This window comes from Schistocerca piceifrons, chromosome 3 (genome assembly GCF_021461385.2).
Source record: "Schistocerca piceifrons isolate TAMUIC-IGC-003096 chromosome 3, iqSchPice1.1, whole genome shotgun sequence".
Lineage (NCBI taxonomy): Eukaryota > Metazoa > Arthropoda > Insecta > Orthoptera > Acrididae > Schistocerca > Schistocerca piceifrons.
The window spans coordinates 220,935,568-220,961,761 of NC_060140.1; the positions used below are offsets into that span (position 1 = coordinate 220,935,568).

General features: G+C 38.3%; 1 protein-coding gene across 1 annotated transcript in view; it reads left to right on the forward strand.

Moving 5' to 3' along the window:
• Window positions 1–5,458: 5,458 nt before the first annotated feature.
• LOC124788128 (RING-box protein 1A) overlaps window positions 5,459–26,194 on the forward strand; it is a 28,599-nt gene continuing 7,863 nt past the window's right edge. Inside the window, exons 1-4 of the mRNA XM_047255267.1 lie at window positions 5,459–5,667; window positions 5,756–5,783; window positions 5,863–5,984; window positions 19,397–19,482. Coding sequence (XP_047111223.1) covers window positions 5,575–5,667; window positions 5,756–5,783; window positions 5,863–5,984; window positions 19,397–19,482 — 329 coding nt within the window. The 5' untranslated portion in view covers window positions 5,459–5,574. The remainder of the gene's footprint in view (window positions 5,668–5,755; window positions 5,784–5,862; window positions 5,985–19,396; window positions 19,483–26,194) is intronic.

Genomic DNA, 26,194 nt, shown 5'->3' on the forward strand with positions numbered 1-26,194 from the left:
AAATGGATGGTTGAAAATGAAAATACGTGTTCAGTCATCAATTTATAATTTGGTAAAGTCGTTAGACAGAAACTTTCAGCAATTTCCTGCAGCAGAGGAGACGCTTTGCAGAAGTCCACTCATACATGGCATAGCATAGGTGGTCCACAAAATTCTACACTGCGACCTGAATTACATACAAGCCAGATTTGTCAAGAAAAGAAGTAATCCTTTAACAGAAAATTATGGCACATGGTACAGGATACAATTGAAATTGTACAGGGGGATACCGAACTAAGGTGAATCAACTAACATGACCAAAACCCAAATTGATATTTTAATTATTTCGCCCTACAGCTACCCAAACAGATAAAGTATTGTAGAGACGCAACATCACGACCCGAGTGGGGCAAACTGAACCAACATTCGCCAAGTTGCCGGAATTCAAAAGAAAGGGGTGTGGTGTATGATGTGCATTAAGAATTATGAAATTGCAACTATTAGCGTTTAGCAATTGTCTCCAGAAACAATATTACCTCTGAGTATAACGCACTAAGACTTTACATGAATTATCACTTGACAATGACAGTAATTTTCATTTAAATACTGTAACTTCAGGTGGTCAGTGGCAGAACATTTACACATAAAACATATGGTCTGTAAAATTTAGTTTAGTATCCATCGTCATATGTCTTGGAACACCCTTCTCTACAGAAAACATTTCGAAGAGTGGAAAAGATCTCAGAGACTAATGTTCTTAAGAGAAATTACCTCAATTACAGTTGTGTGTACCAGTTAATTCACATTGAAAACAAAAACTCTCTTGCAAGCTACACACAAGTATATTACAATCCAATACACCCAGTAATCGAATCTGCAATAAAGTTTTTGGTTGATCGTAAGTTTATTAAAATAATAACCAATAAACTATCTTGCTTTTTTCATGAATTGGATTACTCTGGTTACAAATAAAGCCAAATTTTGCAAAGTTATCTAGTGGAAAATAGTAAAAGTCGGATTATAGAAGCCTCATACTGAGGAGTTTACAACGATAAAGTTTATTAATGGACAATGCAAGTATTGTACCGTATCTTCCTGATCAGTTTTGTGTTTTAAAGCGCCCAGAAGTGAAGCAACATTTCAAAACATGGATATTTATTTGCTAGCAAAAATATATACCTACAAATGCATCAAACAACATTAGCAATAAATAGATCCTGTTTACTTTACCCATTATATTTTTCATTGCATAACTAATAACGTCATAAACAGCTATATTTTTCTCCTTCATTAGAGCTGACTTTTTCACTTATAATGTTAGTTAATGCAAAGTATTTCATTAGTTTAACTTATTTTCTATGCAGGGTGAAGAAAAAATGCTGCACTTGGGGGGCGGCATGTGATTCCTCCTCTCAGTTTAAAACAAAAGTGCATGTATCAAAACCTAGTCCCACCAATAGGTTTAATAGAAATGCGATTTAAAAAACGAGGCTCTCGCAACGCTGTAACTGCACGCAGCGTGGCAAAGAACAAGTACCATGAACACTGTGCTGAAGCTGTCCCACGTCTGCCCCAAACAAATGCAATGAACAATAACGAAATGGTTCAAATGGCTCTGAGCACTATGCGACTTAACTTTTGAGGTCATCAGTCACCTAGAACTCAGAACTAATTAAACCTAACTAACCAAAGGACATCACACACATCCATGCCCGAGGCAGGATTCGAATCTGCGACCGTAGCGGTCGCTCGGCTCCAGACTGTAGCACCCAGAACCGCACGGCCACTCCGTCCAGCACAATAACGAATAAAATAAGATAAAAAAGTGACACCAGGCAATGTTGTGAGGAATGTTCGACTCACATTCACATCAAACTTTTTTGTAAGTTAAAGCGTCAAATTGTATCCAATTAATGCCTCCACAATGTTGCATCTTATGTATTTCCTTCTCTTACTGTTATCTCCATTTAAACATTAAGACATAACATGAACTTCTCACAGATGTAAACGCTCACTTTGTTTCATCCACGTAGCAAATGAGGCCAATAAAATATGATGGTGGATACAGTAACATCATCTGTATCCAATGAGGTACAAAAAGCACAACAGGTAGGCTACACTAGATTGTACATCATGCTATGCACAATAATTCCATTATGCACGTTTGACATCCAGGCTTATCTTCATAGAGCTGGTATGTACACTTACAAGAAATGTTCACTTTAGAGATCTTCAAAGCGACCATCCAGCATTTGCAGAGACTTCGCCAATCACTGTATCGTACTTTGCTTGACCCTATGCAACACAACTGCATCCACCATTGTTGATACAGCATGCACTTCAGCCACTGTGATGTGTACATGCATGGGTGGAGTACTATATACTTGTTCCTTTATGCGTCCCCACAAATAAAAATCTAGTGGATTAAGGTCTGTGGAATGTGGAGACCAAAATATTGGATCTTCATGATCAGTTAATTTCCCTGGAAATTCTTCATTTAAATAATTCATTCCAAAGTATGACTGTGTACCATCATGCTGAAACCATAACTGTTGCCAGATACCAAGTGGAACGTTTTATAATGAGTCAGGCAAGTATTGCAAAGACACGTATAGGACAGGGACACATTCTGCTTATTCAGCAATAGGTAAGGGTCCATAAGCCCTCCTCTCACGATTCCAGAACACTGGTTTATGCCAAAGTGTTCCTGGAAGCCATATTAAGGGGTAACTTGTGGATTGAATTCAAACCAATAGTGGCTATTGTGGAGGTTGACAATAACTTCACGAATGAAGCTAGATTCATCAGCCCATGCCACGTTATATGTAAAATGTTCATTGTCTTCCAATAGGTGCAAAAACCATTCACAAAACTGTACTCATCGAATTTGGTATTCTGACTGCTGGTGTTAAGTTAATGTGAAATGATGTGGATGCTAATCTTCGTCGTGCAACACTTGAAACTTCTGTTTAATGATTTTACGTGGACTGAAATAACTGAGACGATAAAATTTCTGAGTAAAGATTTTATTTAAACTGGTGAGTGCTTAATACTATTAAACTGCTGAGAGAAATTGACTATACTGTCTGTTTGCTATTTTATCATTTCAACACTGACCTACAGAATTTTCCCTGAGGAACAGAACTCAAACTTTTCCTTTTCATTAATTACCCACAATATTCAAGGATAATGCGACCTGACTGCTTTAAATTTGATAACCTGACTTCCAATAATTAATACGAAAGAATGGCCCTGAAATAGAAGAAATCCTAACAATAACCCATACATATAATAAGTCTCTTACCTCACAAAAATCTTCATCACAAGAACTACAGCAATGGCGCAAGCACAAACACTGCCAGCTAAATAAAAGATTCTAACTACTGAAGGCTCTAACTACTAATAGGCATGTGGTTAGCAAAGGAAAGATTTTGTTGCATAGCAAACAATGTATTTACCTTAATAATGTGACAACCAGTTCAAAAATTATATAATTGTGTGTGACATCCAGTTTTAAAAATTATATAGTTATCGACAAATTACATTTCCATGAAGGACACACGTCCAGATCATCCACTCGCGCTAACACTTCAAACCTCTAACCTCCATCACCGCTTACTATTCACTCCCAACTTCCATCACTGCTGCCTGTTCACCTCCAACTGCTAGTCTGACCAGCCACAGAGTCTGTTACAGAGTGCGCACAGCGCTGTCAGAGTTATTAATACAGAGCGCAACATAGCGCTGCCAACATACAAACGCATAAACAGCCTACTTACACACTTCAACAGGCAGTCTTTGAGATATCTTGAACTGCCTTTCAATCTCATGGGTACTTCACTGAGATGACTGGTGATTGGGTGCAGGCATTACTTCCTCTGTGGAGTATGTCTAGTCCTTGGATGACATTTGTCCTTATGTGTAGACGAAAATTACCTATTTCCCAAAGACATTGTCTCAGGCGACAAAAACATTTTTATTTGGACAGCGCCTTTTACAGTAAACCACAGAATATACATCAGTGGCAGCAGTAGCTTGGTTGTTCCATAAAAACACGGGATAACTGCCGGATGGAACAATCAGTACGCCGGGAAAGCTTTAAACACCACAGTAGCTTGGTTATCAGACACACCCAGCACCAAAAGCACCGCATATCGAGGTATTCATCGTTTGTGTTCTCTGACAGAAAGTCGTTATACATTAACTTGACAGGACCGGTTATGGTTGTGCACTGCACGATTAGTATGCGCTTGTATGCAGTTTAATGGCTCCCACTGCCATGTGATTAGCTATTGTCATGTGACAACATGTTTTCCCACTTATAAATGACGAGACCTATGGAACACACATCTAAAAAATTAATATGGAACCTGATGAGGATTCGAATCATAGCCCCATGGTGAACGTGAGTCTGATGTCTGAGCAGTCAACTGAGTGAACTACAATAGCTGGTATGGTCGTGTGGGATGACACACCTTACTCTGCAGTTCTGATGTGCTGTACAACGTGATAGTGTTTCCAGCTCCTTGTTTTCATATCTGCGTTTTCGAAATGTATCTGATCTGATTTTGCTATATTAATGTTTGTCTTGAATCTGGCTAAGGAGTCGCATGCCAGCCTCCAAGTACGGCATTTTTTTCTTCACTCTGTATACAGTGTGCACATCAACTCTGTCCTATTATTGTAAAACCCAAATAATTTCTCGCTTACAGACATCTTACTTTACTTTCGGAAGAACACTCAATAGAAAAAAGACATCTTACTTTACTTTCGGAAGAACACTCAATAGAAAAAATATCCATGTCGTCACGGAACATTTGCAGTTTGCCACGAAAAGAAAGCGCAATAACAAAAATGAAATCAAGAAGATGCAAAAACAGAAATCCATTACTATCATACATGTGAGGCAAGGAAAATAAGTTAACTTCTATTGTTAGCAGATGACAAGATTGTCAAAACTTTCTGCCAGAGAACTATTGATGCGACATGAGTCGTCGACTATCTATGTGAATCCCACCACTTGAAATGCTTTGTGAAATGTTTAGACTTTGCGTGACTTGACGCAACCCAACGGAACGGTCAGTGTTCCTATTTTCGCAGACTACAACAGCGTTCTGCCCACCAAGTCAGAGCTTTCTAACCGAGAAAGCTGACCTTGTCTTCCTGTCCCATCCCGTTCCGTTCCTTCGATGGCTTGTGTGAATGACGCCATTTACAATACATCGTGGAATATTTTGACGTTTCGTCAATAGTGACTGAATCTTAATACCGACTGCTTGCGAATCAGTACAAAAGGGAAGGGAAAAAAATTATAGAGTGAAAACAAACATTGTGAAAATAATATTCTTGTTATGGGGAATTTGCAATTCATAACATTCAGCAACAAATTAGAACCTGTTTCTGAAAACTGATATGCAATGAAAATCCTTAGCACTCTTTGGGAATCAGAGATACAAACACATGAAGTAATTCACAAAATCATCACCATTAACGTAAGGTCTTTGGCGAAATTCAGTAGAAGGAAAATTTGCTTGCAGGAGTGAATGTTTGTTGCGTATTTGTAAAGCAGCATTTACACGGGTTTTTAAAGTTGGAATGGCTTCAGCTATGGATGTTGACGATGAGGAGGTAGATTTCGCCGCATCCAGCAGCACAAAGGGAGAAAAGAAACGTTTTGAAGTAAAGAAGGTATTTAATTTAGGAATCATTCTAGATCCTATTTTGTCTGGTGTGTGGAATCAATTCCGTATTTTAAAATGCCGTAACTATTTTTCAGTGGAATGCTGTCGCGCTCTGGGCATGGGGTATGTGTAAACGGTGACAATAAAGGTTATAATTGTTTTACACGAAATGGCCTCCTACTAACTGTTACTTTCCTTATAGATATCGTCGTCGATAACTGTGCAATTTGCCGGAACCATATAATGGATTTGTGTATCGAGTGCCAGGCTAATCAGGCGTCAGCCACCAGCGAAGAGTGCACAGTAGCATGGGGAGTCTGTAATGTGAGTACAGGTGTAAACATCGCCCTGTCCATTTGTTGTGGTTTGTGTATCATAATAAATCGCTTGTTGCAGAGTAAACATTATCCTTGTTTATATGGCAAAGAAGCTACCGGCAAGTGCAAATTTAGAAAAGTTTTATTTTTTGCGTTGTTCTTCTAGACTTCTAATGTATGGTGCAGCAATTAGGAAATGAGCATTGATCAGATTCTGCCTCGTGCCGTTGGTTGACAATCATTGTGATTTTTAAGATGATAGAAAAGTTGTGCCCAAATTATGAGCTCTGCTCCCTTTCTATTGTCGTTGTGATGTTGATTTTGAATTTTGTTAGTTATCAGAAATTTAAATATTTGGTGAAGACAGTAAGCTGTATTCGATTTAATACATTCTGTAAGCATCATTGTTTTCGTATAGACAAATACCAGTATTTGTATAGATTGTGGTCACTGTGAATATTTGTTATGAAATATCGTGATGTATGTAGAACGAATTAGATGACAAATAGTTTGATAGAGCTGACCCTCAAAAAATGGGAGTCGTCGCGACATTAAGGTGTAAATAGCTTGAGGTCAAGGTTATACATTACCATTATGCACTCAGCATTTCATATATGGGTAAAATTTTGCCAACAGCAGCGGCTGCATCATGTGATGTTGACAGTGGTTGTGCTTGAAGTAAATAATTAATGCTGTTCCTGCTGTATGTTTGAAGGTTCTTGTATGTATCCTTGTTTACTCTGTACATTAATTATCCTCTTAAAATGAACGTTTCATATCAGAATGTTTCCTTCAGTATGAACGTCACGTAACTCTGAGCATTCAACAGTCGTTTGCAACATCGGCAGACCATGCTGCCACAAGTGAACCAATATAGGCCCCTATGTAATTATGACCACATGTGAGACTTCAATCATTGGTCCAATTATAACTTAGGTATTTAAGTTCAGTCTGTCCTCTTCATTATACACTTCTCTTCATAAAGTCTGAAATTGCTAGGTAAATTCAGAAAAATGATAAATATTACTGCATGATGTGTACACATGCTGTAGGCTACATAATTTTTGAAAATACCAGAAGAGAACCGTACGTACTGCAACTTATGAGAAATGACTTTTTGCCAGTGTTAAATATTAGATAATCATTTCTTTCATTGGATTGAAGGACAATATACCGAGTTGTCAACTCAAGCAAAGTATCATCTTTTAGGCTTACCTAGATTTGGGTGCACTGTAGGTCAGACTGTCACCACAACTTAACATTTCAGAAACTAATTAGAAGTCAGAAGAAATACTTCCTTCTGGCTGCATGTGTATGGCATCAAATGCCACATCATTATTGTTACAGGACTAAGTGAACATCTGGTGTTCGTAGGTTCAGTTGACATGTTGTATTTACAGATCGTAGTCATTAAAAATGGGTTCTGCCATGTGTTGGATTTCCTTTGTGTGATATGCTTTGGTAATGTGATACCTTCTATTTGGGACTGGACATTTGATAGCTTCCTATATAGCGAAGAGCTTTTTTGTAGGGATGACATGGTTTCCACCACACCCTCTCAGATAACAATTAAAAAATGATTGGTTGAATTATTCATTGCACTAAAGTACTGAATTCTTTCTATTTGTACCTGGGGCATTTACCATAATTCAACACACACTGATTCATGTCACCATCATATCCCCATTTAACTGTTGATTTCAAATACGTTTTCTGTATCTCTTAACATTTAGGGAACCAACAAAGTATTTAGGCAGCCTACCCACCAGAAACAGCAACTGCAGCTTTCTGTCGGATAGGCTTAATATCACTCCATAAGACACTGAATAGTGACATTTAGGATTGAGCTTCTCCATGTTCTACCCTTCAGTCACTGGCTCACTAGAGACCTGGTGCTTAAGTGTTACGTCAGTTCATTTATAGTAGAAAGTTACAATGAAGCTTCAGATTCAGATAAAATATAGAAAACTTGTTGAGCCTTTGCGAACTTTTAATTTGGCCACCACAGCAATTTATTAGCTATGTTTGCCGCATTCCTTTGTGTTCTTCAAAACAGAAAATAATGGAGTTGTACCTACAATTCAGTGTGGAGCATAAATGATATTTGTATCTTCAATTCTTCAGAAAACCCGAAACACTGTCTACAGTAAGTTGTATTAACTGCTGTCCTAAGAATATACTTTGGCCAGAATAGCAAAGGTCTTGATGTGTGAGCATAGTTGAGTATGGAAGGGAATGGTTTTACTTGTTATCAATATTCATGTGTAATATGGCTGTGGTAACAAGAGCTGTTTAGTTCCATTAAACACTCATGCCCCTTCTTAACATTTGTTATTGAACACTTTTGCAGGATCAAAGTAGATTTTATTATTTAGCTTTTACACTTTTCTTTCTAGCTTCTGACACTTTGTCAGGAGAGTGATAAGACACAGTTACGTAGGAAAAATGGTATATCCAAGCTCATTGCCTGAACAGTTATGGTAGGACTACTGGTAACTGTCTTGGAAACAGCTAGTGGTAATATTCATCTCTGATTCTTCTTATAAATATTTTGGGTCTAGTGTAGCAGGGGATACAAGCCGTCGGCTTTGGACAATGACGTCACAAGTCGCCAGAGAGCAGTTTACCATTTTCGCTTTTGCTGTTATGTTTCAGTTTCGTTTTTTTACTGATTGCTTAATAAAGTGGATCTGTTTATTCTATCTCGTGAGATTTTTTTTTTAAAAGCCAAAAAACACTTATCAGCCACTGAAGGGGGCTACAACACTAAGAAGAACCGCTTCTCGATTGGCGACTTGTGACGTCATTGTCCAAAGCCGATGGGTTGTATCCCCTGCTACACTAGTCCCAATATTTTATACTCCTAAAGGTATTGTAATTTAAGAACAACATAATTCATGTATACTGGCATTTGCATACTTACAGGCCCAGTTTAACAATGATGGGAGAGGCTGTCCCTAGCTGCCAAAAAGTTTCCCTTTTACGAAGTATAACAGATAATTGCTCTTTGGATCTTTAGATTTATTGCATCTACCGTATGTGTACTGAGACTAACCCAGTAGGTTACTAAGAAATCATTATCCCATAAATAATTTAATATTACTAGAACTTAAGTGTATCCAACACCAATAATTATTAAAGATGTCTTCTATATGCCATGAGCAGCTCTAAAAATGTTTTATTTGCCAAAACTGACTTTCAGATTTACAACTCATTGTCTGTGGCATCTGATACAAAGGAACAAACACTCGTATGTACATATATTGTGTATTTTTATTGCAATGACATATGAGTGAGTTAATGTGATAGGATCTGAAATCTGTTTTTACCAAGAATGGTCACGGACTAAGATTTGACAGCAGTAACATACATGGCAAACCGTGTACAATGTTACAGGTTAGATTTCAGATCTTATTGCATTAACTCGCTTAAATGTCATTGCTATGGAAGTATGTAATGTAAATAGATGTGTATTACTGCTACTATATGTACAGTTACCATTTTTGTATAAATCTGTGTTTATAGTTGTTTGTTCCTTTGTATGGTATGGTATGCTATTGACGATGGGGTATCATCCTGAAAACCGGTTTTGGCAAACAATACATTTCTAGTGCAACTCATGGTGTACAGAAGGTACTGTTTTTTAAATATCTTAAAACTGCAGAACAAGCATTCTTGATTTTTACACCAGTAATCTGTAAAGCTTTCATGTCAAACATTCACCACTCAATTTCCTGCAGGGCATGAAGTTGCAAACACTCGGCAAGAAATAGTGTTGAGTTCTAGCAGGTGGAATTAAAATACTAGTGTAAATTCTTGCAAATCAGAAGGTAGAGTGTATGCATTTTTCCCAGACCCACACTTTTTGTGAGTGCCAATAATGTATCACGATTAGCAATATGTCAAAAAAAATAATGCTACATTTTTATGGTATATTGATGTGACCTAGTATAGCAAATTGGTTGTTTAGAAATTGTTGCTATGATGTTTATTGTGTTTGACTTGCCTGAGGAGTCTTCCCCCACTGAGCTATCATGACACTAGTGTTTTGTGTGTACAGAAATCGTGCAAGTACAGAGTGGTTATAATTCTTTATTTTTAGCTGAGTGCATACAGGCTAACATAGTTTGTTGATACAGTTTCATCATAGTGGCTACCACAGCCATTAGTTTATTAAAAGAAGGTGGCATTTTCCACTTTTGCTGTGATAATTCCATTGCATATAAGTGGAAATGGCACCTTCTTTTAATAGGTGTTGCAGAATAGGGTTGACTCACTTTTCTGGAAAACAAGCACCTTTATTGCTAATTTTCCCTGTTTATCAATTTACACACACACATGAAGAGGGATGGTTCTCTAAATGTCAAGATAATATAATTCCTATGCCTCTTGGCTTACTCAGTCGTCATACTTTAAGGACTCTGAAAGATGAAATCTTCAAATGAACCAAATATTTTGAAGTGTTTTTGTCGTGTTACATGAAGAACTGAATGACTCTTTTATGGAATATTGGAAGTATGTAAAGGGTCACAGATACTTTCAGTATAGGCTGTTAACTAAATGTGGGTAAAACAGCAATTTAAGTGGACTCTGACATGATATATTAAATTTCTACCTTAGCACCTGATTTCTGATAACTTTAACAGGTTGCTAAACAACAATCTTCCTTCCTTTGTTGTTGTACTAGAGTAATCTAAAAGGAGACATCTCTTTTCTTAATTATTGCAAGTGAGATCTGAAGATGTGCCTGTTGCAGTGAGATAAGCACATCTGATTCTGTTGATGCATTCTTTGCCCCCTCTTCTTTTCTGTTGACCAGTTAATCAACAGAGATGATCTTGGTACATTTTGTTAGCAGTTTAGATGAATTCAATCTGTAGGAGGAACTATTTACTGACATCGTTGAGTTTCATTCTTGGTATCTTCATGGTATGGAACCTAGGCTAAGACATTCTGCACTAAATCCTCCAGTCGTTTAACTACTACTTGTGTACATGTTTCACTTAGTCCTCTTTCATCAATCAAAAAAAGTATAACCTCTTCCACAGCACCCATTCTTTCTATACTAAAATACTTATTGTATATATTCTAGCCACTTGAGACTATGCATCTGTAATGTTGTTGTTGTTGTGGTCTTCAGTCCTGAGACTGGTTTGATGCAGCTCTCCATGCTACTCTATCCTGTGCAAGCTTTTTCATCTCCCAGTACCTACTGCAACCTACATCCTTCTGAATCTGCTTAGTGTATTCATCTCTTGGTCTCCCTCTACGATTTTTACCCTCCACGCTGCCCTCCAATACTAAATTGGTGATCCCTTGATGCCTCAGAACATGTCCTACCAACCGATCCCTTCTTCTGGTCAAGTTGTGCCACAAACTTCTCTTCTCCCCAATCCTATTCAATACTTCCTCATTAGTTATGTGATCTACCCATCTAATCTTCAGCATTCTTCTGTAGCACCACATTTCGAAAGCTTCTATTCTCTTCTTGTCCAAACTATTTATCGTCCATGTTTCACTTCCATACATGGCTACACTCCATACGAATACTTTCAGAAATGACTTCCTGACACTTAAATCAATACTGGATGTTAACAAATTTCTCTTCTTCAGAAACGCTTTCCTTGCCATTGCCAGCCTACATTTTATATCCTCTCTACTTCGACCATCATCAGTTATTTTGCTCCCCAAATAGCAAAACTCCTTTACTACTTTAAGTGCCTCATTTCCTAATCTAATTCCCTCAGCATCACCCGACTTAATTAGACTACATTCCATTATCCTTGTTTTGCTTTTGTTGATGTTCATCTTATATCCTCCTTTCAAGACACTGTCCATTCCATTCAACTGCTCTTCCAAGTCCTTTGCTGTCTCTGACAGAATTACAATGTCATCGGCGAACCTCAAAGTTTTTATTTCTTCTCCATGAATTTTAATACCTACTCCGAATATTTCTTTTGTTTCCTTTACTGCTTGCTCAATATACAGATTGAACAACATCGGGGAGAGGCTACAACCCTGTCTTACTCCCTTCCCAACCACTGCTTCCCTTTCATGTCCCTCGACTCTTATAACTGCCATCTGGTTTCTGTACAAATTGTAAATAGCTTTTCGCTCCCTGTATTTTACCCCTGCCACCTTTAGAATTTGAAAGAGAGTATTCCAGTCAACATTGTCAAAAGCTTTCTCTAAGTCTACAAATGCTAGAAACGTAGGTTTGCCTTTCCTTAATCTTTCTTCTAAGATAAGTCGTAATACTAAGAAAAAAATTCAGACTGGCATTACTTCCCTCAGAACCTAGTTCACAAATAGACCTCTTACGCCATGTCCACCTGTGTCCCTCATTCATACCCATATGAATTAGTGCTGCAAAGGAGCATCTCACGTGAAAACATTTGAAATGAAATTTTGTCCCATTCCACAATATTGGCAGCTTTGAGACCAGCCAAAGGGGTTTATGGCTTGGCGGCACCTTTGCGTTTACTTGATCTAGTGCACCACTGTGGCATTCGTCTAGCAATTGGAGCTTTTAGAACAAGTCCGGTGACTCATGTCCTGGAGGAGGCCGAAGTCCCTCCATTGTGGATCCGATGTGCACAGCTGCTTGCCAGTTATGTTGCACATACTCATAGTTCTCCCGAGCATCCAAATTACCGCTCCTTTTTCCCGCCTGCGGCAGTGTATCTCCCACAGGTCTGGGCTAACGATTGCGGTTCGCATGCGTTCCCTTCTCTCCGAACGGGAGTCGTTCACTTCTCTCCGAACGGGAGTCGTTCCCTTTACCATCTCTGCTTGAGGTCCATTCATGTACATCTCCATGATGTACACCTCGGATGAAGCTTTGTCTGAACTTTTTGCGTGGCCCAAAGGACTCCGTTAACCCTGCTCCACTCTGCTGTCACTTCCTGTAGATTGTTGACGTGTTCCAGGGCTCTGAAGTTGTTTACACCGACGGCTCGACGGCTAATGGTAAATGTTGGCTTTGCCTTTGTCCACAGAGGCCACATTGAACAGCATTCCTTGCTCGCTGGCTGCAGTTTATTCACTGCAGAGCTTGTGGCTATATCTCATGCACTTCATTACATCCGTTCCTGTTCAGGTGAGTCGTTTTTTTCTCTGTTCTGACTCCCTGAGCAGCTTACAAGCTATCGACCAGTGCTACCCTTGCCATCCCTTGGTAGCGAACATCCAGGAGTCCATCTCTGCCCTATAACGGTCCAGTCATTCAGTGGCGTTTGTGTAAACCGCAGGACACATTGGACTCTCAGGCAAGGAACTTGCTAAGAGGCTGTGCGGAAATCACTCCTGGAGATGGGCATCTCGGAAACTGACCTGCATTCCGTCTTACGCCGCAAAGTTTTTCGGATTTGGGAGACGGATTGGCATAACAGTATGCACAACAAACTGTGTGTGATTAAGGAGACTGCGAATGTGTGGAAGTCTTCCTTCTAGGCTTCTCGCAGGGAATCAGTTGTCCTTTGTCGACTCCACATGGCTAACACATGGTTGCCTCCTCTGTCGCTAGGACCCACCTCAGTGTCACTGTGGCTCCCAAATGATAATCATCCACCTCTGGCTGGACTGCCCACTTTTAGCTTACTGCAGCAGGCTTTTAACTTTCCCAGCCCCCCACCACTGGTGTTGGGGGACAATGCCTCAACAGTAGTTGACCTATGACAGTGTGTTTTACGTTTTGTGTGTGAGGGTGAGTTTTGTAATTTGATCTGAGTTTAAGAGCATGTCCTGTGTCCCTTTGTGTCCTCCACCCTAGGGCTTTTAGGGCGAAGGTTTCAATGTGTTGCAGAGTGGCTGGCTTCTACCTTTTCATTCTCATGGCAGCCAGCCATGGTAATCTGCTTTCTTGTTTTTAACCTCCTCTACCTGTTTCTTACATCTCTCTGTGGTTTTCTTGTCCTGTTTTGTCCATTGTAGTGTTTGTTGTCTTTATGTTGTTCTTCTTGTTCTTCCTTTCTCCTCTTGTTGTGCTGTACGTCTTCTTTGTTTCCTTCTTTCCCTTGGGTAATTGTTCTAATGGGAACAAGGGACCAATGACCTTCCAGTTTGGTCCCTCCCCCCCTCCATTTAGAACCGAGCGAGGTGGCGCAGTGGCTAGCACACTGGACTCGCATTCGGGAGGACGACGGTTCAATCCCGTCTCCGGCCATCCTGATTTAGGTTTTCCGTGATTTCTCTAAATCGCTTCAGGCAAATGCCGGGATGGTTCCTTTGAAAGGGCACGGCCGATTTCCTTCCCCATCCTTCCCTCACCCGAGCTTGCGCTCCGTCTCTAATGACCTCGTTGTCAACGGGGCGTTAAACACTAATATCCTCCTCCTCTCCCCCCCCCCCCCCCCCCCTCCATTTAAACCAACCAGCCAACCAACCAACCAAAGGCGTGCCTGAGATTAACAGACTAAACTGTGAATCTTCTAACAGGAGACTTTTCCTGGGTCCACTAAGAATAGACAAAGTATTAAATTTGCCTTGATACATGGTCCATTTCTGTGGAATGTTTGCATCTGGCAGGTGGCAGAGCATCTAGAACAACCTCTTAAACTTCAGATTTCATGATCTGAAGGTAGGTATGGGGAAGAGACTGCAATGTGAGGGCTCTAGCTAGAGTCCTATACTGACTGAATGTTTTTCAGTGCCTGAGGCAAAATAATAATACTGATGGCGAGTTGCAGCATGTGTTGTTGTTGGCTGTACTGCTGTCAAATGTTTCCTCCCATCTAAAGTCTTCTCCACAGCTTTTTTTTTCTTTTTCTTTTTTTGGGGGACTTGAAATTTGCTTTAATGTTCAGAGGGGTCTTTCCCAGTTTTGAATATATGTATCTGAATGTTGATAATCATTGAATAGATGAGATGTGGGATCAGGGCAGATACACAGAGAAAGATAAGCAGTTGAGCTTTGTACTGTCTGATCAGTAGCAAAGTATTCATCAGTAGGAGAGAGCATCCTGTGTTAGTCCACATAGACCGAACATTACATAAAGTTTTTCCAAATTCAATCTAGCTTTAACTAAGCTTATTAATGGCCACAGGCCTCACTGTTTGCCTACATTTACAATGAATGGTCACATAAACACTGTTTGCTTTGGCAGTGTCCAGTAAGTAGTTCTGGTTCTTAGTTAATGGGTCTACAATATTTCCTGGTCCCCACTGTTAATTTGGTTCTTAAACCCTCACAAATGTAATTGGCCCCCCTATCACTTACTACTCGCCCCATTTTCCTCCTTACTCGCATCAAAGATTTATTTTCCTCCTCTCTTGTATATGTTTTTATCACCAGCTGCATCCTCTTCTCTTTTTCTGTTAAACAATTTCTTGTGATGTTCACTCTCATTTAACCTAACTTTAGTTTCTGCTCCACTAAAAGCTTTACTTTGATGTTATTCCATACGGAATAATGTTCAGTCTGTATTTGACCTGATTCTCTAAAATGTCATTGAGGTGTACTCAATACTCACACATCAGCCAGATAAATTGTTTGAGGTGATGTAATAGCTTTTCCAGTATTGACTATAAAGAATGTTTCTCAGAATGGGACTGCTATTGTACTTTGTGACTGCAGCAATGCCTGGTCATGTGTGTTCTGCAATTACAGTAGATTTGCATTGAGTGAACAGAGCAGCATCAGTGCTGCTACATGTGGGTGATTCTAGGGGTACAAAGAACTGTGTGATGTGGAAGAAAGTAATTCCAAGCAGTAATTAAGGGATCAAAATTGTCCATGTAATAGTGACAATAGCATTCGGAATTAGGTATTGTGAAGCTGCAGGTGAAGCACTGCTGTGGTGGTGGGTTCCCACTTTTCAATTTCTTTTTGCCTCTGCACACTATGCGACTAAAAAATGTGGCTGAAGTGTGCATGGGTGAAGGATGACAATAATAATAATAATAATAATAATAATAATATAAATAATAATAGAGAATAGGGTTGTAATGAAAATAATAATTCCTAATCACCAGAAGTCTACTGATACCTCTGTGTGAATTTACAATTTATGAGATACGTATTTTCCCAGAATAAGTCTAGGTTAATACAGGGGTACTTCATTTAGCAAAGCTGTGATGATTAAATCCCCCACATCCTTGTTAAGACTGAGCTTTTGATCTGTCTCAAATGACTTCCTTACAGGATTTTGAGTGCTGGCAATAAATAAGTTCAGATGCTGACTGTGACTTCATGGTGTAACACAAAAACACCCATAGTCAAATGACACTTTATCCTGGGGGAGCTGCCGCCTTGTCTGATGACCAGTAGGACTGCCAATGTAGTTCGACATGCTAGTAACTTTGACACACACACACACACACACACACACACACACACACACACACACAGAACTGGGATAGGTCATTTTCTTGAGCATTTGTGAGGTTAAATGTACACTGCTCCAAGGATATTTTTTAAAATTTTTTAAAATATCCTTTAAATATGTAACCTCCTAAATTAATGTTGCCATACTTTCAGAAATATATATGTGGGCTAGCAAGTGATCAGGTTGTCTGAGAATACAGACTGGGAAAACAAATTTTTGTGAAAGGGAGTATATTTATTAGAGAACAATCAACCCCCCTCCCCACCCACCCTCCAAAACCCCCAAAAAGAAAGATAAATAAATCAGGTGATTGGGTAATCATCTTGTGAGTGTTGCAGTTCTTACTTCTGTGCTTGATAAGAAAAATTTGAGAGGAATTCTGCCTTATGCAAGACACTGTTTTGAAGTTTTGTTTTTGCTGAGACAGGATTAAGCACTTTTGTGGTATCCTCAGTGGGTTTATTTGTGGAAATTGTTACATGTCAATGTCTCATGTGGATTGTATGAACGTTTGGCACAAAGTACTTACATTTGTATACAACTGCAATAACTACTGACTCTTCTCCAGCATAAGTGTGGTTTCTAACCAGTGATGTTGGTCTGCCAATGGTAGCCACAAGAGTTTTGGCCAATAACCCTCCTCCTAAAAGATTAGTGTGGGAATACTTATCTTACCCTTCAATGACGATAGTTCGCCAGTGATAGCCACAAGGTTTTTTAACCGATAATCCCACTACTCCAGCACAAGCACGGGAATGCTCCCCATTATAAGGGAAGCCAACACTGGTCTCTGATAATGCTCAGTCAATAGGGACCCAACAAGATCCTGAAGAAGATCCCAGCATAGTCGATAGTTCGAAGAAATGTGGTTCAGTCTAACAACTCATGGGATTTTAACTTCATACCCACTGAAAAAAGCATAAAAAGTGCTGAAACATGTCTGGGTCAAAAGAAAACTGCAAAACGGTGTCTTGCACGTGGCAGAATCCCTCTCCAGGTGACTGGAGTGTCAAAGAAAAGTTGTTGGGCTAGTCATGGACAAAACATAAAGCCTTGCCGAACATATTGGCTTCAAAAAATGGTGCTACATAATGGCCAACAGGCGTATCTTTGTAAATGCCTTAAATTGTGTTGAGGCTGTGAAGGATGTAAATAGAATGTGTTCTTTGCCTGGTTGAAAATGGGAGGTGTTGAGGAGTTTTAATGTGAGGATAATGTTGATGTTTTAAGCACTATGACTTTGTTTGATGAATTACCTGTTGTACTGCTATTATTGTAACATATCAAAGAAAATGCTAAGCAAAAAAGAAAAAAGAAGTGCATGCAAACTAACTTCTTAAAATTATTAACATAGGTTTTTATGTCTAAGATTATGTTGTAAATGAACATAGCTTATTCACTACTGCTCTACATACCTTCAATCCAGTGCTAATTTCACTGAAACTCAACTGAGTTGACAATTACGGGCATAATTTATTAGGATAGATTGCTTGTATGTTACATTGTTTTTATGTAGGAAGTTGGATAATATTGCTGGGTTTGCATAATGTACTTATTTAAGCAAAAGAACATTTTTGACTCGGAAGAGAATTTCTTAACTCATTAAGTAAATCATTAATCACATTCTACATTTATTTCTGACCCCTGCTGTTGCTGTAAGGAAATAGCTGGCAGCTTGCTGATAAAACTACTTTAGGGGAAAAAAATAATTGCTTGATGTAGTACACATAGGATGAACACTGCATGTCCTTGGTTGTGTTCTGTTGCTAATTTTGCATGTTACATTTTTATCTGTGTATCAGTTATTTTCCTCGGTTGTTGTGTTTTTTATTTAAAATGAGTAAGAGGCACTAACAATTCGTGCAAGGAAGAGGAGATACCAGGATAAGATGTTGGCCTAAACTTGTTTGTGCTTGATTGCAGAAGTTACCCAGGATGGATGCCCATACATATTTTCACAGTTAAATGTAATATTATAAAATTCACTTAAAGTGCACTGTTAGACATTGCTCACTACTATGTTTGGTTGCCATAATGTAATCTACATGTTTTTAAATTCACTGTAGTCTTACAAATTATGTTTCACTTTAATATAGTGCAAAAGCAGTGCACAGAAAGTCCTTAATATGTCATTTACCTGTAATTTAACGTAACCTCTGTAGCTTTGATACTGAAATATGTAATTCAGTAATAGGGTATGTTGCATTTTAAATGTTATGATTGCAGCTCTGTTAAAACATATGATGAGTTCATCGTTCCATAATATTTTTTTATAGGACCAGTTTTATTAAATATCATTTGATAGAGTTCGTTTGAGACAAGACAATTAAGTCTCATTGATCCTGTTATATTCATTGAACTGTGTGTGCAAAGAAGGCATCGGGTACCAGCACTATTTCACTATTTAGACACTTTGGTATTTGCTAATCTGTGACATGCAAACGTGGGTTTTTGACTTGCTCAGAGTGTCACTTTTTAGTTCTTAAGTGCCCGTTGTGGTTTCCTTCAAGGTTATATGGGAAAGTTTGACTCTCCCTCCATTAATGATTTGAGAAGGTGTAGTGAAATGGTCTGCTCTCTAATCATATTTATAGTTTAAATTTCTCAGAAATATTAGTTTTTTACAGTTCAGATGCTCTTAATAAAAGAAAAACATTTACAGTGACAGTCTTAATTTTTTTGCATGATCGCTTATCCCAGAAATTTAGTGAAATTTAATAGTTCTAGTGGTTTGACATTTGTCTTAACTCATTACAAAAATTTGTATTGTGGAAGGTATACTGTATATTTTGGGTGATCCATGTGATAGATATTATGCGAAAGTGTCTCTCTCAGCTCTGCCTGCAACTTACATAGCAGCTGGAATATTTTCATTAAGTTCATTCAGTTTGTTTTGTATTAAGAGGAAATTCTCTTTAATTTAAAATGATTTCACAGTTTGTATACATTCTGGTTTTATATTTCAAGAAAAGTTTTTATGCTTCTTATTTATGTGTATATTTAATTGTATTATGTGTTGTATTTTTTTAGATTTTTTTTTAGTTTGTGATGCACTGCAGATCGATACAATTTAAAGCTATTAATCTGTCTGCAGCATGCATTCCATTTCCACTGTATCTCACGCTGGCTCAAGACAAGGCAGGTCTGCCCACTGGATAACAGAGAGTGGGAATTCCAGAAGTAAGTAGGCTCACACACTGTATTACACTGTTAGGAGATTTTTTATGATTTTTGCTGGACGTCTTTGATACAGGCACATCCTTTTATTTTTAAGATAGTGTTTGTTCAGCACTGAAAACAGCGAGGCATATTTCTGTTACAGAAGGGAGAAAATCGGTAATTTATTGTGACAAAGATATAACTCCTACTAATAGTTCATTCGCTTGAGACAGGGTTAAGCATATCATCTGTTTGTTGTTTGCCTGGTTGGTGTACAACATTAGCACTTGGCTTTCATGTACATTGCTTATCAAGGATATTTCAGCACATTTGTTAATTACTGTGTTGGCAGTTGTAGAAAACTGTAAAAGCATTTTTGCATGATTGCACTTTGTACAGCACTTCACATTTGTTTGAAATTGCAAGGGAAAATTTTGTACATTCTGGTGGTAAAGACAGAATTTTATAAGATTGTGGAAAGTGGGAAAGGAAGAGTTACAAAGACTTTGGGTATTCTGGTTGGATGATTAGCATAAAAATAAAATAATGCAGACAATTGCAAGAGTGTCAGTTGCAAATGAATAGAATACCGTAGAATGGCTTTTTAGTTGCTATATGTGTTTCCATGAACACTTAGAGAATATTCGGAAGCTGACAGCTTGAATTAATGGAAATTTATGGAAAGGAGATTAAAAACAGTATGAGCAAAGACAGCTACTTACTCGAAAATTACAGTGGATAGGCTAAAACAGTACACCAGTAACTTTAGATCAGCCATCAAACTTGCTTTTGCTCCCCCACCCTGTCACAAAGACCTCACCCCCACCCTCTCTGACATTGACATATCCAGTTACTGTCTCCTAACCCTGTGCTTCAGCAGGATTGAGTGTAGTCTCAGTTTGGGGAGAGATTTGTGAGTGCTAAGTGAGACTACTTGCCTCATTTAGGCCGTAGCACTACTTCTATATAGTGAGTGTTGTTCTTCACTCACGGTGTTAGTTATATAATTTTGATCAGACAGGTATACATTAGGCAATTTCAACATCTTTAACAGTAGTTTCAGTACATCCGTTGCATATATCCAAACATTTTTTTCCGTGCAATTCATACATTTAATGCATCATGAGGAAAGAAAATTTAAGTAAATTCCAAATATTATTAATTTCAGTAGAATTTGTATACATATGAAGCCTGCTAGTATGAAACATAACATAACATAACATAACAATAAAATTGATCTAATCAAACATGAACCATTTAAAATTGGAAAAATTTGCTAACTCTTCTATACCAATTCATGAATAAACTGGTTACTGAATAACAACTTTCATAAGCATACTACTGCACACAATTAATGTTGGAGTAAACAGGAATGTAATTAGGAGGAAAGTGTTGTGTATTTGAAATGTTTGACTGCAGAACTAATGCTACAAAAAAATCGGTAGGTTGTAGATTTTAGTTTTAAGACATTATTGGCTCAATTTAGAAAAATGTTTTCATTTGAAACAGTCTGCTCAGAGAAGTAATATAAGTAATTCGTGGAAGCTTAAATGCTGAGACTTAAGATGAACTGCATCAGGTTGCTTGTGACAATATTGGGTGTTTTAGCTCTTCTTTATATTGCAAGTCTTCAGAAGCAAAAGTCCAGTATGGCACAGGAATAAGGTATGCACTCATTATGGACGTGTCACAGTAAAAGTTTTGCTGCTCAAAGCATGCTTTAAAGGGAAGCTTGTCAGTTGAAGAATATTAGCAAGTCACATACGTCATTGACATGTGAACGCTGTGGATGACTTGAATGAAATTACTCACACTGGTTTGGGCTTAACAAAATGGGCATTCTATGGGTACATTTGGTTCTCATTGACTTTCAGTCACATTGTGTTTATTGGTAATATTTAGTGCCATCTGAAGGCATACCTTCCATAAACTGTTTTGTTCCAAAGGTTATTTTATCTTTTCTAGGTGACAGCAGTGTTTTAGTAAATTTCTCACAGATTTTCCCAGTGGGGTCTTGGTCGATAAATGAATGTCGGCCTGTAGTTCATGGTGGAAATTTGTGAGAAACTCGGTGAAATTCATTTACCAGCCAGAAGTATGTGAGAAATTCACTAAAATGCTAGTCTCTAGAAAATATAAAATAACCCTTTGGAACAAAATGTTTATGGAAGGTGTGTCTTCAGATGACAGTTCCCTTCCAAACATTATTCAGTTGATATCTCCTGGATCATCAGTCACAGCTGCTACCTGAGTACTTCATTCTTAAAGAATTTTTACAACCTGAAAAGCTTGCCTCTATTCAATTTTCTGCAACAAAATTCATGTATTAATTTTCATTGCCTTTGCAAGTTGAAATAACCATCTGCGGGGAGATTTTCAGCAAGGTGGAAGATTTCAGAAAGACTACTAAACCAACTGTGTACACATTTTGAGTTCAGTACAGACTATTAATTAAAAAGGGAAGAAAAATGTGACTAGTGGTATGTTGCTTGCCAGGAGAAAATGTAACATCTGGTTTGAAATATAATTTGTAAGAATTTTTGCATTGAAGACTTACATGACATTTATTTTAGAACATAAGAAAATAAAGTTCATAACAGTCCACCCTAACAAACAACTGGTTCGTGCAAGTTTAAAAACTGTACTGTCAGGGGGTCATAATTGCGTACTATCAGAATTATGACCCAATTCTTCGCATAGGATCCAATGTGGGGGTTGATCTCTTGGATGTGAGTTTTTCCCTTTTCTCCTTAAAGCAAAAGGTCAAGTTGATGTTTACTTGTAAGATGCGACAGGAGTTGCCTGAAATGGTGTTAACATGGTTGATTTTGTTACCACACTAGTTCACTTCCTGGAAAACACTCTGTCTGAAGTCATTTGCTGCATATTGATGTCAAGTTATCAAAGGAATGTTGCCTTCAGCTGACAGTGACCTATTACTGGTTATTTTTGTCAGATAAGAACATTAGCAAAATTTTCAAAAATAAAACATGTAGTGAATGGATTGTAGAGTTGTTTGGGTGCCTACCGTTAAATTCATTGATCAATATTAGCTTTTCTTACTTCCTTCAGCAACTGGTACCTGATCAATAGTTTTCTTCTTCTCTTGTACTCAGTTTAAACTTCCACTTGAGTTTTAAATTTCCTTCATCTCTTATTATGTGGTTTTTTCCCTATGTGACTCGTCTAATGTAGTCATTTAAATGTACTAGATTCTTTTGAGGGTCCACATAAGGTGGAACAGAAGTAAGATATTAGACTTGACTTGGGAGAATGGTGCTTCATATGCTTATATGGTCTTCCAGATTTATACACTAAGAGAAATCTGAACGTATTTCACCATGAAGCATCAGTCCAATATTTATCAAACATTGTGGAGATGTCCAGAACATAAAGGGTATTAAATGATAAAACTACTGTTCCATTAGGAATCTATGATCACTATCTCATTGGTATGAGCTATGACCTTAAGGGCACAAAAACACACTTCTGTTCATTGTGACATGGAAGCAGACAGCCTCTGAATGTCATCTTAAGGAATAACCTGCACTGCCTGAAATATATGCAGTGTAACTTCAAGAGAATTGCTGGCTGGGTGCTTGTGTGAAAGTATACTTCTGCCCATCACATCCCAGAGTGGGCGAGCCAGTCAAGGATCCATAAATTCCTCAAGGCTTTTGTAGTGTGAACTACATTATCGTGCTGGAATAATGTGTATGTAATCCAGTTATAAAGGACACGACAATATGGTTTACCATACTTAAAACATACTACCAAGGATTCACCCTCTCCTCAACAATTAACATATCAGTACTGAAATAACAATATGGGAATTATGGGTTCGCCTTGATGCAAAACACTTTTGTTATTTATTTATCCCCAAACTAGTTTCAGTGACAAATATCTTGATCATCAGTAGGTTCTTTGATTCTAAAACATGCAGAAATATCATAGTTATAAAACGTTGTAAAACATTATACAAATATACTGTTTGATTTTAAATATTGTTTTCTGTGAATACTTTCACGATACCATATTTACGATGCATCACAACATGGTTTTATTATTGTTGCTGCTGTTTCTGGCATATTTTCTGGATTTGCTCTGTTGACTTTTTTCTCAGTATAAGTCACGCCATCTGCAACTGTATGTGCTGTTAGTAAACAAATACAAAAATGTAAGCTTACATATGTAAGCGTCATATGGTTGGGAATGTGGTAGTGTTGTGGATACAGTTCGGATGGGTACTGGTTGTTACATAGTTTATGTACTCACATTCATTGGACAGCTTGCAGCTACTTTTATGCTCAGAAAAACATAACTTTTGCACCTCTTAATAAACCGAAACACAACACTTCGCTGCAATATTCTTTACCACTGTAAGACAACTGACAGGGGAGAAAATACTCTCACACAAAAGAACCACTCAGCTATCGCACACAGAGACATAAATAAGGAACATAAGTAGTCAGAACTCCCGCTACAATTTTCATAACCTTCTCACAACATCGATACATTTCTTGTGACAAAAGTGAACAGCAAGATGGCGTAATTTTTTGGATTATAAATGAGGTGCGAAAGTTAAGTTTTTCTGTGTACAAAAGTAGCCGCAAGCCACCCAATGAATGTGAGTAACCTGTAGATAATAAACGAACTGAGACATTGCATAACAGCAGCTGTGGAAACTATAACTGAAGACATGCTCACTGCAATTTCGGAACAATTTAAATACCTCATTGACATGCCGTGCATCTCGAGGACATTTTGAACACCTATGGAATGATATTGGGGGGGGGGGGGGGAATTGAGTTTCTCGTTCATCAAAAACCAAAATTCATTGTATATGTGTATCAGTTTCAGAAATATAGATGTGCCAAATAGGATGATTATCTTTGATACTCCCTGTATGAAACTGACATACATAAGTTCACATTCTTGTGTTTGTTTATTAACAGCCTCTCATACAGTTGCAGATGACATGATATATGCTGAGAAAAAGGCAACAGATAAAAAGTGCTTGACTCATGGAGTTGGGAGAGGTATGGGTCCTCAGACTCCATGTTTGATTTGATCTTTCACCAGATCATGTACAACACACAGTCTCGCCCCCAAAAACAATAGTGAGAATCATTGACGACCCACACTCAATGTCCCAGTTGACTAAGGCTCTACACCGTGAAAGTTTTTGTTGTGTATGATACTGTGTCAGTAGTAAGGGCACATGGCTACTATAGTCAGACTTAAATTACTTGATAGTTGACGCTTCTTGTGTTAGAGCTGGTTTCCTCCAATTGAAGTGCTCAGCGTCTTACCCAAACCATTCACCATTGCCAAACTGCCACAACAATTGGTCAGTCCACTTCCCATTGAATGTCCTGCTTTCTTGCTTTGTAAAAGCATTCTAAAGCCAAGATCGCATAAATATTTCTGTATCCAAAAGAACCGGTTTTGATAGACTCTGGTGTCATCTTCAGGTCTTAAAAAATCTTTCTCTTATAAAATGTGTTCATTTTAAGGTGGATCTCAAACAAAGTTGTCATGTGGGTAAAAACCAGCACATGAGGAAAGGTTTGTCACAACAAAAATATTTAAATTATATATATGAGAGATCCTTATGTCACAAAAACACAGTAACACGTATGTTTACATACAAGTTATGTTCAAAAAATTCCAGAACTTTGTCCACAAAATTTTTCTGTGCATAGACTCCTTCAAAATTCTCTACTCCACATTTGGTACACTGCTTCCAGTGCCATTTCCACTTCCGTAAGCAGTCGTGGTACCCTTCTTGCTGGATTGCTCGAAGCACCGTCTTTGAATTTTATCTCATCCAACGTTGCAAATCTTTATCCTTTCAAAGGGGTTTTCAACTTTGAAAATAAAGTCCACAGGGGCCAGGTCTGGAGAGTACAGAGGATGACACAGCACAGTGATTTTGTTTTTTGTGCAGTAGTCACGCACCAACAGGGACGAATGTGCAGGTGTGTTATTATGATGCAAAAGCCATGAATTGTCTTGCCACATTTTAGACCGTTCTTTCTCTCACTTTCTCGCAGGCATTGCTGCACATCCCAATAGTAACATCGGTTAGCAGTTTGTCCCTGTGGCACAAATTCATGAACTATTTGTTCGAAGTCAAAGAAAACCATCAGCACAGCTTTGACATTTGACGTGACCTGAAAGCTTTTTCTGGTCTTGGAGAACCTTTCCTGACACATGATTGAACCTTTGTCTCAACATGATAACCTTAGACCCCTATCTCGTCACCAGTTATGGTTCTCATAAGGAACATCTCATTTTCATTTGCGCAATCCAAAAGTGCTTCGATTGCGAAGCAAAGGTCTTTATGGGCTTGATTTGTGAGCTTTGGGATGAACTTGGCAGCAACATGATGCATTCAAAGATGCTTCGACATGAGCGAACTGATACATTACGTTCTTCTGCAATCTCTCAGGCAGTCTATCTTTGTTTGGGACACTCAGCTATGGTGATGTTCCTGACATGAGCATCATCAGTAGATGTTGACGGGCGTCATGAAAAGGGTCATTTTTAACTTCTGTCTGGCCATTTTTAAAACATGTGAACAACTTACAACACAGTGTGCGGCTTAAGCACTCATCACCATAGGCTTCCTGTATTATTTGGTGTGTCTCTGTAAAGGTTTTCTTGAGTTTCACCCAAAATTTAATGCAGATTGATTGCTCCCCTAACTCTTACCATGTCGAAATTCGCA